The sequence below is a fragment of the Leptosomus discolor genome, chromosome 5 (assembly GCF_034619465.1).
Source record: "Leptosomus discolor isolate bLepDis1 chromosome 5, bLepDis1.hap2, whole genome shotgun sequence".
Classification (NCBI taxonomy): Eukaryota; Metazoa; Chordata; class Aves; order Leptosomiformes; family Leptosomidae; genus Leptosomus; species Leptosomus discolor.
In genome coordinates, this window is record NC_141395.1 from 22,609,324 (window position 1) to 22,623,849 (window position 14,526).

The 14,526-nt window shown below is 41.4% G+C and overlaps 1 protein-coding gene across 1 annotated transcript in view; it reads left to right on the top strand.

Annotated features, from left to right (window-relative positions):
- The first annotated feature begins 420 nt into the window (after positions 1 to 420).
- MYO3B (myosin IIIB) overlaps positions 421 to 14,526 on the top strand; it is a 218,796-nt gene continuing 204,690 nt past the window's right edge. The window contains exon 1 of the mRNA XM_086465966.1: positions 421 to 683. Coding sequence (XP_086322092.1) covers positions 421 to 683 — 263 coding nt within the window. The remainder of the gene's footprint in view (positions 684 to 14,526) is intronic.

Consider the following 14,526-nt stretch of genomic DNA (forward strand, 5'->3'; position numbering starts at 1 on the left):
TGATGAATGTATACATTTATGTATTAAATTTTTCCTTTTCTTTTGACCTTTGAGGAATTTGGTAAAACAGTCTTGTTTTGACCTTGAACTTTGGATAATAGCATCTTTTTTTTTTTTTTTTTTTTAGTGGCAGGCCTGAAATTTTCACTGAATACTTTCATCACATCTGCAATAGGAATCTTGCATAACACTCAGCATTTCACAAGCAAATGACTTTTTTCCTATAAAAGGATCTTTTTCTACAGTATCAACAAATGTTCTTTACTGCAAAATCCCATTAGATGAGTTTGTGCTGTGTGTATAGCTGCCAGAGGAGAAGAGAGTTCTGTGTGGGTCTTGATTTGCTTTAGATCTAATTTTCATCTAACCAAGATTCTGCAGTCCTGCTTTTTTTTCTTTCTTTTCTCGGAGGTGGGGGTAATGCTGAATGGAGCCTGTCTGAGCATTAGCTTAGATCAGAATGAAATTGTGCTGCTTACAAATCAAGAAAACCACAGGAATGAGCTGACCCCAGTATATGGAGGTTCATGGCGCTCAGTTCTCAACTGCGGGACAGGCGGGCGCGTATGTCATCTGAGGGGGCTGGCTCCACGTGACAGTTCCTGCTGTGTGGATTGCTCGCTGCAGCCAGCGAGATCCCTGCTGCTGCTCTGCAGGCCAGGCTACCTGGATGCCTCCACTTGGTACCGCAGTGCCCCGAGCACCTACTCCCGTGTTTTCTCAGACAGGCAGTTGTTTGCCTGCAAGTGCTCTTACGCTGCGAAGAGCCCAAGCTGCTGCGGGTTTAACCTTGTGGCTTGCCCTGCATCTTCTGCCACTGCAATGTCCTGTCCTGGCAGTTCTAACCTGGCTGGGTTGTACTAGCTGTTAATCCTGAAAATGGATATCCTTAAGCAGGAAAAGCATATTCTCAGTGAAGTCAAAGACTTCATGAATTCTTAGCTGAGTAAATGGCCAGGGTATTTTAATAAATGAAAAAATGCTTTTAATTGATAGGTTTTTAATTTTTCTTTAGTCCACTGTATCATTTGTACTTTCTTACCACTAATACTATTCAGGAGATTTAATGCCACATGCTTCAAATAATCGCGTTTCTTTGAAATACTACTGAGAAAGCAAAATTGAATCTTGTTAAATAAATGATAGTTTCAAAAAGCTAATCTTACTACCCTAAAACATCATTTTTGCAATGTATGCTTTTGCATGCCACAGGAAAATGTGGAAAAAAACCCCACTCTTTTGAAAAGCATTTTAAATATAGCTCTGAGTCTCAGTTAAAATGTCTCAAAATGAGCTTTTATGAAAGTACCATTATTTGAAAAGCCATTTCCTGTAATTCTGTCACTTGATGTAGAGCAGGCTGGTCTCTTAATTTGTGAGAACAGGAGCTGGTTCCATGGAAACCCCTCATATCATTGAATGATTTACTACCTAATAAACAACTTATTATTCCTTTTGTCTTTATCCCTTGTATGTACCACATGTGTGGTAAACCTTTCCATTTCCATTGAGTAAGGGAACAAATGTTTTCAGGACTGGAGCTTTTTTTTTTTTTTTCTCTCTTTGATTACCTGCTGTCATGGAGCAGGATTTTCCAGGGGAAAACAGTTTTCCTGTAAAATCAAATTCCCTCAGTCAATTTCTTATGCTGCCTATAATGTCTGTGTTAGTTTAGCTACTGGAATTGCTTATATCACCTGCTGTCTAATACATTTCCCATCGTGGAACTGCTTTCAACTCATGACTACTGAACTTTTTAATAATTTCAAATGAAAACTGTTATTCTGGGCTTATTGATCAAGGTTGTATTTTTAATTTTTTTAATGTTTCAACAACAAAAAAAAAAGCAAGATACCTTTCAGAGAGTAAAACTGGAAAAAAATCCAAATGTATAGTTTCCTCCATTTTAACAACAGTTTTTCTAAGTGTTGGACATATCTGCTGTCTCTGTGCTTTGGCCTTAAATGTGGTGACCAAATGTGTATGGGTCACATATTGAAGTAGGATGGAACTGCATACTGAAGCACTTACCAAATCAGAACAACATGTTCTCGGGGATTACAATGTAAGTACTGGCAAATACCTAAAGCAGATAATGAGCCTTTGTCTGTTTTTCAAGTGTCAAGGAATATGCTTTGCACCTGGCTCTTGAAGCCACTCATAGAGTTTGCTGTGGGAAGTGTTCTTTTGCTTATGTTTTGCTGAAAAGCCGGGGCGCTCTCCATATAGGGCAGCCGCTTTTTTTCATGCCTTTGTTGTCTCCATATTGTATTCACAACTACCTTGTAGTATTCCACAACAAAAGAACTCCAAAACAGCTGGAGAGCCCCCTGCAACTGTGTAGCAATACTTTGCAAATAAGATTGTGTTCTCTCAGAGCACTTTATGCAGAGGTAGCCAGGGGGTACGGCTTGAAAACTAGTTTGTAGAGGCTGTGGCTGCTTTCTTGCTCTATGGTGCTACTCATTTTAGATTTGTTACACATCAGCTTTGAAAACTTAAAACTAACTTTGCAGTTTTTCAAGGTATCTCCACAGGCCCTAAAGATACTGTCTGTGCTCTAGGACAACTTCCCATTGCTCTCGAGTTTAGTACAGAGCTGCTGTTTTAATCTCGGAGATTTGTGTAACAAGGTACTGAAGTGAGGACTGCTGGTGTAAAGTTATGCATCATATAAACTGTAGACATGCAGGTTTTGTTAAACTTAAGATTTTCAGGGCAGCTGAAGGGACTGTCAAGTATTGTTTCATTTAGGTTCTCTAGCTGTCTGCTTTATCCTGTTGGTTTTGTCTCACGCGTAACTTGTAAGCTCCTTTAAGACGGGGAACACCTTCTGTTTGGTTCAGTAAGTAAGTCGATTAAGGGCTGCTCTGTAATGGTAGATCAACTGATGTTACAGCAATCCAGGTAGTAGGATCTGCCATCATCAAAGAAATGGGCACATGGACATGAGTGAGATACGGCCCCTTCATGCTTCACTTTCATGCTTTCTGCATGTTTTCATGCTTTGCTGCCTCCAACCTCAAATGTCACTCCTTCCCACACAGGTATTTTGCAGTCATCAAAATCATCAGGGAATTAAAATTGGTTCATTTCCCATAGTCAGCCCTGACACTGGACATAATGATGCCTCTTCAATATCTCTACATCATCTTTTTTTTCTTGCCAGAAGCTGCTGTCTCAAGAAACAAATATATTCTGAGAGTCAAAGATGCTTATTGCCTTTCATGAGTCTAGTGCTGTACTTGTACAATTGATACTTTCCAGCGGCTGATTGATGTCATTCAAATAACCTTCAGATACCTTGCTAGTCAGAAATGGCTCATGCTTACACTTTATCCCTACTTGGATTGGTGGGTTTTTTCAGTCACATAACTGATAATAGCAAGATTTCATATGTAAAATTTTCCTTACACAAGGAAAAGAGTATTTTTTTTAAAAAAAAAAAGTTAAATTAGCTGGGCGCTATTGGATGGGACACTTATTTCACCAACTGGGATGCTTTGCGTTTAAATTGTGGGCAGAATGATGGAATAGTACTCAGCTTATTACATATAATTTTACAATTCTTATCTGTCTAAAGAAACAAGTAAGAAATCCCAAACAATCTCAAGCTAAGGTAGTACAGGAACACTGCTCTTCTGTGTCAGTGTATTTCCAAGGATGCTGCAATACATTTTTTTTTTTCACTGAATGCTGCAGAGCTGTGTTGCATCTGGTCCTCAGAAGCACATGTCAAAAGACATGCTACGTCGGTGAATACCAACAAGGTGGTTCCCCTAGCAACAGTAAATGGAAGAAAGCTCAGCCCATTCAAGTGATTTACGTCTGTAAGTGTGTGGCAGCAAAGATGGATTTTGAACACTAGGGGAACACATTAGCTGTAAGAAGAAAAGCAGCAAATAAAGAGCTGTAGGTTTCTCTTGCCCAGCATTGCTATTTATTAGAATTGTATACAGTGTAATTATTGGAAATTTGCATAGGATATTCTTAATGTCAAATATAATCTCATTATAATTTTTCCTTCTGTAGCTTTTAATTTTCTGTCCTACAGGGGAAAAAAAATATGCACTGTGTGGAAGGGGGAAGGAGAAAGAACTTTGAGAAAGGGAAATGATTATTTTGGATAAGTTCACCTTCCAAACTTCTTAATAATGTCCTGCATACTTACTCAGGCCTAGCATTTGAGTGACATAGGTCACTCAGTGGTTCATCCACTAATAGTAAATTCAGAGATTTAAACATAATAGTTATGCCAAATCTGCCCAGCAATAATTCTTAGTGTAGCCATGAGAAGTTGTAATGGCACTCCCAGTCATATCACTGCTGCCCCTGTGAAGAAAGCTATATAAAGCAAGACAAAGGATTACTCTTGGGAGCGTCACACTCCAGCTCTGCAGAATAAAGGGTAAGTTTACAGTATTTGGGTAACCTGACTCATGTTGTGGAAGAGCTACACATTAGGTACCACTAACTGTGGTACACATCACTTGCTAGAATCTGTGTGGATCCTTCTCTTGGCAAATGGCATCTAGGATATACAGCGTGTAGGCTCTTCTGTGTTGTTTGTTGTTGGCTTTTGAGTCCTCTGAGTCACCTTTCCTCTGGAGTTTAGAGCTGGGCATGAATCCAATATAATTCTAACCATAGTTCAGCGATGCTATTCACATTTCAGTGCTATCTCTACATCAGGCATTCCAACTCCCCCTTTCTGTTTCCAGGCATCTGCCTGAGGTCTGCAGTTCGTGCCTCTGATTTGTAAGGGCTGGACTATGGTTATGTACCTTGCACTTTAGTCTTGGCTAGAACTCTTGTATTGTTGAACTGCTTCTCCTGCTCTTCCCTGACGCAAATGTAATTACTCTTTAATGCTGTGCTGCTACCTACATAGTTTTGCTGCACTTCCATAGTTCTCATCTGCAGCTGCTGGCTTCTAGTTTAAATCATCTTTGAATATATCCGTAAACTCCAATATTCTTCTCACTACTTCCATCAATTTCAGAGGCAGTAGAATCCACTCTTACATTAATGTTGCCAGTATTTAATTTCCTTCATTGCTAAAGAATTTTTTAATGGATGTTCTCTCTCCTTTTCAGTTCCCTTTGCTGTTTTTTGCTTTGAATCCATGTTGTAAAACTCCTCAGTTGCTTTGCCCTTGCTGTCCTCTGTATTCAGGTAATGCCGTAGTTTTGTATTCAGGGTTTTTCTTCTACCAGTGCAAATGAGAACAAAACTAGAAGTCTCAGCTAGAGCCACCACCTTTGTATGCAAGTATGCATAGAAGCATTAAAGCTAGGAGCTGTCATCTGTCTGAATGACAGCCCACCTGCAGTAAGACCTTGGCTACTAGACCCCTTGGATGCAGCTCACTGTATCTGTACCTGCACATGTCCTGCTTTTCCTCTCGGGCGGTGACTGGGACAGGGGCACTCTAGGACGGGAAGGGCTTTGGGATGAAATCACGATTTAGAGACGAGAACTCTGAACTGAAGCATTTTGCTTGCTCCAAGACAGAGCAGATAGAGTCTAGGCTTTGGTTCAGCATCCTAAGAACTGGCAGCTTTGTTTCCTTCAGGGGCTCTGACCTATAGTCCTTCAGCCTAAGCCCTGATTTGGGACTGGAGAAGGGCTCTGGGACCCTCCCAGGAAGCTATTAGAAATGACAGTGCACCATGATATCTGCACTCCTTATCCTTCCCTTCTCCTTATTCTTTTGCTCTCAGAAATACAGCAACGCTACTCTTGGGCAGAGATGCAGATGAGAAAAGTAGCAGGTAGGATGGGGGAATGTTTCCAAGTGAACAAAATACGACATGATTTGGAAGAGGAGGCAAGCACTGACGGAGGAAGTCTTAATGTGAGTGTTCCCTATTAATGAAGTAGAAGGCTGATGAACTCCTGAGGTAAGAAAGGGACATGTGAAGAACTGGTTGAACCAGAGTTTTTTATATGTTTTCTCCAAGATGGTGGCAATCCTTGAACAAGGTGTATTTGCATTTATTTAAAAGCTAAGAAAGGAAAACTGAAGCAGCACCCACGTGACCTGGTAGGACGAGACAATATGACACAATACACATTAACTCAGATACTTACAGTTCAGAGTGCTCTATCTATATTTGCATAGCCAGAATTTAAAACTGCCTCAAGATTTTCACAGGAGTACACCTTTCAGCAGTGTCCTTAAATTCTTCAGCAACTGTTTTTTCCCTTCCAGCAATCCAGTATTATTATGTGACCTTCTGATTTGCCAGTGTTTATGATGTGTGTAGGTTAATGCAATCAGGCATTCTGTTTGTAATCACAAGTCCATCTCCGGGCAAAGAAAAATGCACACGGAGATGAATAGGTATTTAAAAAGCATAAAGTTCTCCTGACTTTTAAAGGGATTTACTGTAGTGAATCATGTTTTTGTATATCCATTTAAATAAGGAGATTTTAAGATTATAAATCAGGGTAAGACTGCATCTCAACTTTTTAATTACAGAAAGAGTAGGTTCCATTATAACGATATGTTTTATGATTAAAATGCTTCTATTTATAATTAGTTGGTTACGTGTTTCACTGTAAGTCATCACTGTATATTGTCCTAGGTTACAGTGTAAAATGTGCCAAAAGGAAAAAAAAAAAAAGTATTCTATTACCATCTTCAGGAGCTGTTGAGACCAGGTGGGGCGGTGCTCCCTGCCTCCCCCCCCTCTGGACTATCTCCTGTTACTGGGCACAACAATGCCTTATCGCCTGACCCATCGATAACTCGCTCCTGGACTATCCCCTGTTAATGGCCCATCAAGGAACTGCCTCACGACTCCCCATCCCATTGTGAGATGCTCCGCCCGGGGGGAAGGAGCCAAGCAGTCCATGCCAAATAAAAAACTGAGATCTCCAACACCCTAGCAGCCTTCTTCCACTGGATTCCCAGAGGAGTTTTTCCCCCTCACTGGAGTTCCAGAGGACAAGAGCTACCTACCTACCACTGGACCTTCGGAGGAAGACCAGACTCTTTTACCTGATTTCTGCTTCCACAGAACTACATCCATCGCTTCAGGAGGACTGCAGCCACATCTTACGGACTGCTACTGCCACCCTAACAGGGTGTCAGGTTGTATTCCTGACTCTGTCAGTGTAAACCAGTGGGTTGTTTGTTTTTTCCCTGCCTTGTGTTATTTTTATATATATATATATATATTAGTAAAGAACTGTTATTCCTATTCCCCATATCTTTGCCTGAAGGCCCATTAATTTCAAAATTATAATAATTTGGAGGGAAGGGGGTTGCACTTTCCATTTCAAGGGAGGCTCCTGCCTTCTCCCCAGACACCTGTCTTTCAAACCAAGACAATATCAATTTAAACATTAGCAGATTCACAAAAGAACCCCAAACCAACTACTTAATGTTCAGCAACTGAATGCTTCCATAGAATACACTTTGGAAAAGCTCATCAGTTAAATGCTGTAGACTATTTACTGCCTAAGAAATTCTCCATTCCCATTCAATTCTCAAGGCTATAGCATTTTATAACATTTCATTTAACAATAGCTTTTCACCTTTTGGCAAATAGCCATGGCCATACAAAAGACAAATTATTTAATTTTCAAATACAGTCTAAGGAAGGGCTAGGAATGGCTTGATCTCCCACTGAGCTTGCATTAGTGCAGCCATTGTATAATGGTTCAATCATCACTGCATGTGTAATTGGAAATATTACAACAACTAAGAGCTGGTCTTTTCTACCTGAGATTTGCAAGCAACAACAAAAAATAATGGCTGCACTTAAATATGGCTTGTTTTGGTTTGGCCTCAGGATAAGCAACGTTCATGTAAATTGTCATTTAGGACTGACAACTCTTCCTATTACTGCAAACAGTAACATTAACAGTCTGACTGCTAACAAAGGCAAACCTTGGAAGTGTAGGTACCAGTAAAGAACATGACTAAAAATAAACTAATTTCTTTAACCTGTATAATATTACAAAAATGGAAGGGTTATGTGATTTGGAATTTATTCCAGTTATGGGCAAGTCAGAATTAAGATGAGGGGGGTTTTGTGTTTGGTTGTTTCTTTTGTTATTTTAATTTACAATAATTAGCTGCCTTTTCAAATTCTGTATTATGGTATTTCTGTGATTCATAGATGACTGCTGGCAAGCTGTGAATTCCAGTTATATTTACAAAGCCACTGCAATGAGAATTGCTCCACTATGGAAGGCCATTGTCTGTTTGGAAATTCACCACGGAATTCGACGTCTGGAAGCATACCACTCACGTGGCTCCAATGTAGCGTAGTCACCCATCGTGACTGTACCCTGACTGGAAACAGGTACGTTGAACAGGCTGGCAGTGTTTGGAAAAGCGATTCAGGCTGGCCTGCAAAGACCTAGTGAACAGGAAGTGAAAAACGATCAGCATCAGAACAAAGCAAGCAGGTACGGGGAAATAAAACCTCAAGAGACTGAAATAAAGAAGATTAAAATATAAATGAGCTTTTGTAACAGAGCTCACAAAGGTCTAGTCCGTATGAGCCAAAATTATTTAGTGATAATCGAGGAAATTTCTATGGTTTAAAAGCCAACATGAAACTGGGAGAAATATGGGAATACCCAGAGCTTCTAGATTCTGATTATCAAAGAATTCTTGAGAATACTGAGGGAAAACGGACAGAATAATGCATGCAGATGTTATTTTTGCTTGAATCTAGGACCTTCTTACACAACTTGATAAAGAACAATGAAATTTTAGAAGCTTATGCACAACTGATAAGGATGTTATAACTTCTGTAAACTGAGGTCATGTGGGATTAAACATCTGGATCCCCCTTGGACAAGCCTGTTGATTGTCCAACAGAGTCAGCTTGACCAGATGTGTATCTATATTATTGTTTGCTGTCTATATTACAATTTGTTGTTACAGTGTTTATATAATCCAGTATACTACAGGATTTTACAATTGCAGACAACCAGAGAAAACAATGGCTTGTGATGAAGCCTTTGTACACTCCAATGCACAAAGATTCAACAATAGTATGAAATGGAGCACTGCTTAGAAAAACTTCTGGAAACTCGTATCACCTCAGTTTCTTTCTAATGTTGTCATGGACTGAACTCAGAGAAAATGCTTAAGATTTATATTTCCTGCTGACCATCTACATCGAGGTTTGGCTTCAGTTACTTTCAGTTTTGATAAAGGATTATCTTGATGTAATTTACTAGAATGTGAATGCTAGGAAAAAAAACCCAAACGGGTGTCTATAGGATTACAAAGCACAGAGTTATCTAATCAAGAGAAAGGTAAAAAAAATTACTATACTTTGGTCAGAATTATAACAATTCCAGGTCAGAAACTACTACTTCGTCAAAACAAAACTAGTACAGCAATGGATACAGGTGGTGCTGAAAGTTTTTCTTAAATAAATTTCTTAAATAATTATGAAAAGATATATGGATATAAAGTCTTCGTCATAATTTTTTTTTTAATTATTATGAAGATTACTTACAGACTACTTCTTAGTTAAATATAGATGAGAGCTGATCTAGCACTTTCATATTTGAAGTGGTACTGGATGCTGCAGAGTGAGTCAGACCTCACTGAAGCTGATGAACGCAGCAGTTGCTCTTTATTTGTAAACGATTAAATTAGAACGATAGGAATTGTCACCCAAAACACAGCCCCTGCGCAAGGCCAATCGGAGCCCAAGAGTGCGTTTCTGACTACCAAAATAGAGACCTGTGTATCTTATGGCTCAGCATGTCTCATTATATGAGACAGATACAGTTAAAAACTCTGTGGAAGAAGCAGAGGGTGGTCATGAGCTGGCAAGATGCTGTTATAGGTAATTGCTACAGAAAGTGAAGTGAAAAGGAGCCCTGTGTAACACGCTCACTTGAAAAAAAAATTGCATACTGAGCAAAGGAACAGCCTCCCATTCATCTCTGTGGGATTTTTTTGTAAACAAAGAAAAGTGTGTAAAGAAATATCTACCTGAATTTCATCTCATCAGACAACCAGCAACAACCTGAAAAAATGGTTATGCATAAGCTCAAATAAAGACTAATAGGTACAAAAGGAGAAGCCCAAGGACGGGGAGACTCCTCCACACTCACTCCCACAGGGGAAGAAGTGCTTTATAAAATAATTTCCTTCACCAGGACCATTTCTCAGAGCACAGGTGGAGCTGCCCTCGCAATTCATTGTTCTGGACAACGACCTGAACACACAGAGAAAGCGAGGCGTTTCGTCCCGGCGAAAGCTACTTACTGCTAACTGTGCACGTATACGCATTAACTTTATTTCTTGCTTCTAGCCGTTTCTTTAAAAGCTCACTAAACATCACTCCTTCACGGCGTCTGACTGACCTTTGCGGAGAGGAACGGGCCCTGCCCTTGGCGGGCGCAGCCCCGCCCGCCACCGCCCTGAGGGGACCCGCCTGACGGGGATCAGCGCCCGCCCCGCCTCCGGCCAAACGCGGGGTTGCTCCCGCCGCCGCCGCCGGGCGGGGGGCGCTGCCCTGGCTGCTGGGCTGTGCTTCGTAGCACGCCGTCTCTGCGGGCCCCGGCGGAGCCAGGCTCCCATCCCGCCAGGTCTCCGGCCCTGCGGCGCCGCCCCGGTGGTGGGGGTCGCACCTCAGGGGAGAGGGCCTTCGAAATGGCGGTCGCCACTTGCCTTGCAGTCCGCTGGCGCTGAGCGGCGGGCAGGGGCTGTCACCTCTCTGAGGGAGTCGGTACTGGCAGGGCTTGTCACTACCCCCGGGAACTTGTCCTTTCCCCGAGACCTAGAGCAGGCTGCTCTCCGCCGCGGGGAGGGGAGGGCAGGGCAGGGAGGGCGGCCTCGGCCGCGCCGAGAGCCCGCGGCGCTGAGGTGGCGGTGTCGCGCCGCCGCGGCCCGCTCGGCAGAGCCGCTCGAGTAGCGCTGGCGAGGCTGTGCGGGCGCCCTGCCTTTGCAGGTGGCGGCCGGCTGTACCTGGTTTCCCAAAATCTGTAGGTAAGCAATACTCAGAAAAAAATCTCCGTGATTAAATGATTAAAAATGGCAGAAGACACTACAAGGCAAGAAGTAGGCGTGACACAGGATTCAGGCACATCAGGACAAAGCCATGAATAACTGAAGAAAAGTCTCTGTAAGTTCCCTAAATACCGAAATAGACCTGGCTGTAGTATGTAGTACTTCTTTAAGCGACCTACTCGTAACTAGTGGACCATAATACACATTGCAAATACTATAATATGTGATTAATTCCTTTAAGCAAATATATATGTCTTTTTCTCCCTCCTGGTACATACAGGTATGCAATTATTAATAAAAGAAAGGAGAAGGTACCATTATCCATAGATAGTACTGTGCACAAATCAAGAAGAAAAGGCTAACTTAAAAAGTCTTTCTAGTTACTTCTCTGAAGCAGTGCATTCTGTTCTGTGTAAATACAAAATGATTTTTAATTTTCATATCTAAAAGCTAGGGGTTTTTCACTTCATTCTCCCCTTCAAAATCTGCACTCTGGAATTCCAGTTTCATTACACTGTGAAAACCAAGGATCAGTGTTTTGTTTTGAGGTATTTTGGAATTATTAAGTGGGAAACCATGTTATTGTACAGAAATTTCTGTTAGTATGAAAATGTATAAAAATATAGGTTCGGTGTCAGTAAATCAGATGTAGTTACTGAGGTTTTTCCGGCAAAAGCAGTAAATTGGTTGTGTCTTAACCTACTGTGGAGAATTGTGGAATGTGTTCTGAAAGTATGTGGAATCCCTTTTTTAGACCCTTTTTGTATCCCCAAATTGAAGTCCAGCTCAGTTCTTAATGTGTAATTTTGAACTGTAACGCATTTATTTTTCTAACATTTTATCCTTTAATCCTCTAGTGTTTATCCAAGTTGGTGTAAATTATTGACATTGTAGCACATAAAGTAAAAATGGAAGAGTTCACCCAAGTTTTATTCCAAAAATAAAAGTGTGTCTTGAACCAAGCAGAGCTATTTTTCTCCTGGGCTAAGATTTTCATATGGTAGTCTGGCTAGAAGGCAAGGTGGATATAGATTTCTAAGAGTCATTTCAGACCCTTTTAAAATGGAAGGTCAGTTTAAGCGCAAATGGGAAAATAACTTCTGTGCTGGCATTTGCTGCTCCATGGTGTTCCATGGTTAAGAAGCTGTAGGAACTTTATCTGCAGCAGTACATTTGTGCATGTTGGAGAGCGAGGGCCACTGTGTGATTCCTTCCACAGAATTACGTGCTGCCCTGTTGATGTGAGTGATTTATCCAGTATCATCCAAAATCCTTGATTAGAAGAAATACTGTACCTGTATTACTGACTTTCTGACTACAGGGAAGAGAGATTTAGTGAGCAGCACTGTGGTGGTTTGGTTGCTTTAAGAGCTGCTGGGACCAGTTTTGCAGTGTTTTTGCCAAATGCATTCAGAATTAGAAGTTCATTGGGCAAAGACAATGATTCTTGCTGTGCTAATGCCTGGAGAAGCTCATGAACAAGGGGCTCCTGAGTGCAGGCTTGTCTGAGGAAGAGAAACATTTTGTGTCACAAAACCAGAAGTTACTGTCTTTGCCAGCCTTCTGCCACTGAGGAAGTGGAGGAGAAGGGAGTAATGAACAAAGTGCTGATGCACTGTGCAGTGCCGTGAGGGTGATCAAAGAACATTTCGTGTTTAGGAGGGGGTTGTGAAGAAAAATTATAGTATTGGTTTGCTTTTGTTCTGCTTAAAAAATTAGTCAGTGGTTTGTTTGGGTTTTTTCCTAGTCCTAGTTTTAAGCTGTCCTCTGAACACACTTAGTGTGATAATGTTGTGTGTCTGTAGCTTCTCTTTCATTAGTTCTTACAAGTTTACCTTCCCTAGAGGTGAATTCTAGTGATCTAACCCAAGGAAACACAAGAGAAGAGAAAGTGAGATGAGAGGAGAGCCTATGGATCAGCAACAGAAAAGAAGAAGGGGAAAAAAAGCCTCACACAAACCCTGAGCATAACTGGCCAGGTGAGCACTAAACTTTTTGCCCATATATTCTACACCTGAACTTCAGTAATGTAGAGCCAGAGAACAAAAAGGCACCTTTGGCTTGATTGTTTCAGGGAAGTTGGGAATGCTCTGCACCTGAAGGAACGATCAGCACTTCATTCAGTAGGAATTTTTCTTTTGTTGTTATTACTGTTTAATTCCTTTTCATGAGATTGAAGTGAGCTGTACTGCAGCAGAATAAGCAAGCTGCAATGTATCCAGCAATGGTGCAGGGCACAAGTTCAGAGTGGGCATTTTAGTAAAGACTTCTGCATTACAGGCCAAAATATGGAGCAACATTCCTCATAGCGCTAACGGGAGGAGTCAAATATGTGGACTCATTGCTGTGATGGATTATCACTGTGCTGTTTGATAAAGCTATGTAGCTCCTAAAGTGGGGAGGGGAGATAGGAAGAAGGTAAGGGAGCTGCAGCAGGAGGTTTTTCTAAAGGACAGAAGAGAGCACAGTGAAGGTGGTGGTCACCCGAAGAATGACACTGTGCAGTTGAGGAAAGCACCTGTTCTGCTGTTTGTGGGAAGTGGAGGGACTGCTCTGCAGGTAGAAATGGAGAAGGAGCAGTCATCTAATGCATCAAGTTAGTCTCCTGCTAGTTCCCTCCTACCTTGTCCTGCCTTTTGTGCATCTTTCATGTGTTTGCACAGCTCTTGTTTTGGGAGAGGACAGTGACATAAATAGTGGGGAAAGCTTGGTTTGTCTGGAGTGATGAGATGTGATTGATTTGTGTTGTGCTTCAGCAAAAAGAAACCCCACGGTGAACGTGATGCAGCATTAACAAAGCAAGGTCTTGGGATTGACGTGCCACACCAGAAACCTGAAAAATAGTTGAGAAACTGCCATTGTTTAATTGTGCAAAATTTCTGCAAGGAATTTGCCTCTCTATGAGGAAGAGAAATTCACTGAATAATGTGTTGTGTAAGGCCATACATGCTTTCTTTGTGTCAAAGCTGGAAAGCTGGATGGCTGTGGCTACTCTGGGGTAAATGTCTGACAGCATAAGGCTGAGCTTTACCATCTGAACTCTGCACAGCAGGCAAGAAGCTCTGCTAAACAGAGCTGAGAATTGGTCTGTGGTAATGGCACGTGACAAGGGGGAGGAAGTACGAGATTTTTCATTCTTTGCTGCTGCTTTGTAACAAACAAGACATGTCGGTAGCCTCTTGTGGGCTGGTCCTTTTTTCTGCACCCCTCATCCAGTTGTTCCTTCCTCAGGCACTGACTGTACCCGACTGTGTGGAGAGTGAGTACTGGTATTGTATGTGGAAAAAGGAGACATTTGCAGAACTACATTTGAAAACACCAAACTGAGTTAATTTTACAATGTTTCTTATTAAATAGGTGAAAATTCAGGAAAATGAACACATCTTCTGATGTAGCATGATATGAGTTAATAAAAGGAGTGGCTTCTAGTGGTAGAGCATGTACAAGATACAAATATCTCTGAATAAGGGAGGAGTTAAAGCTAGCACATGTCCTTTTTAATCTTTCACTGTTCCTCTGCCCTTGTAGCC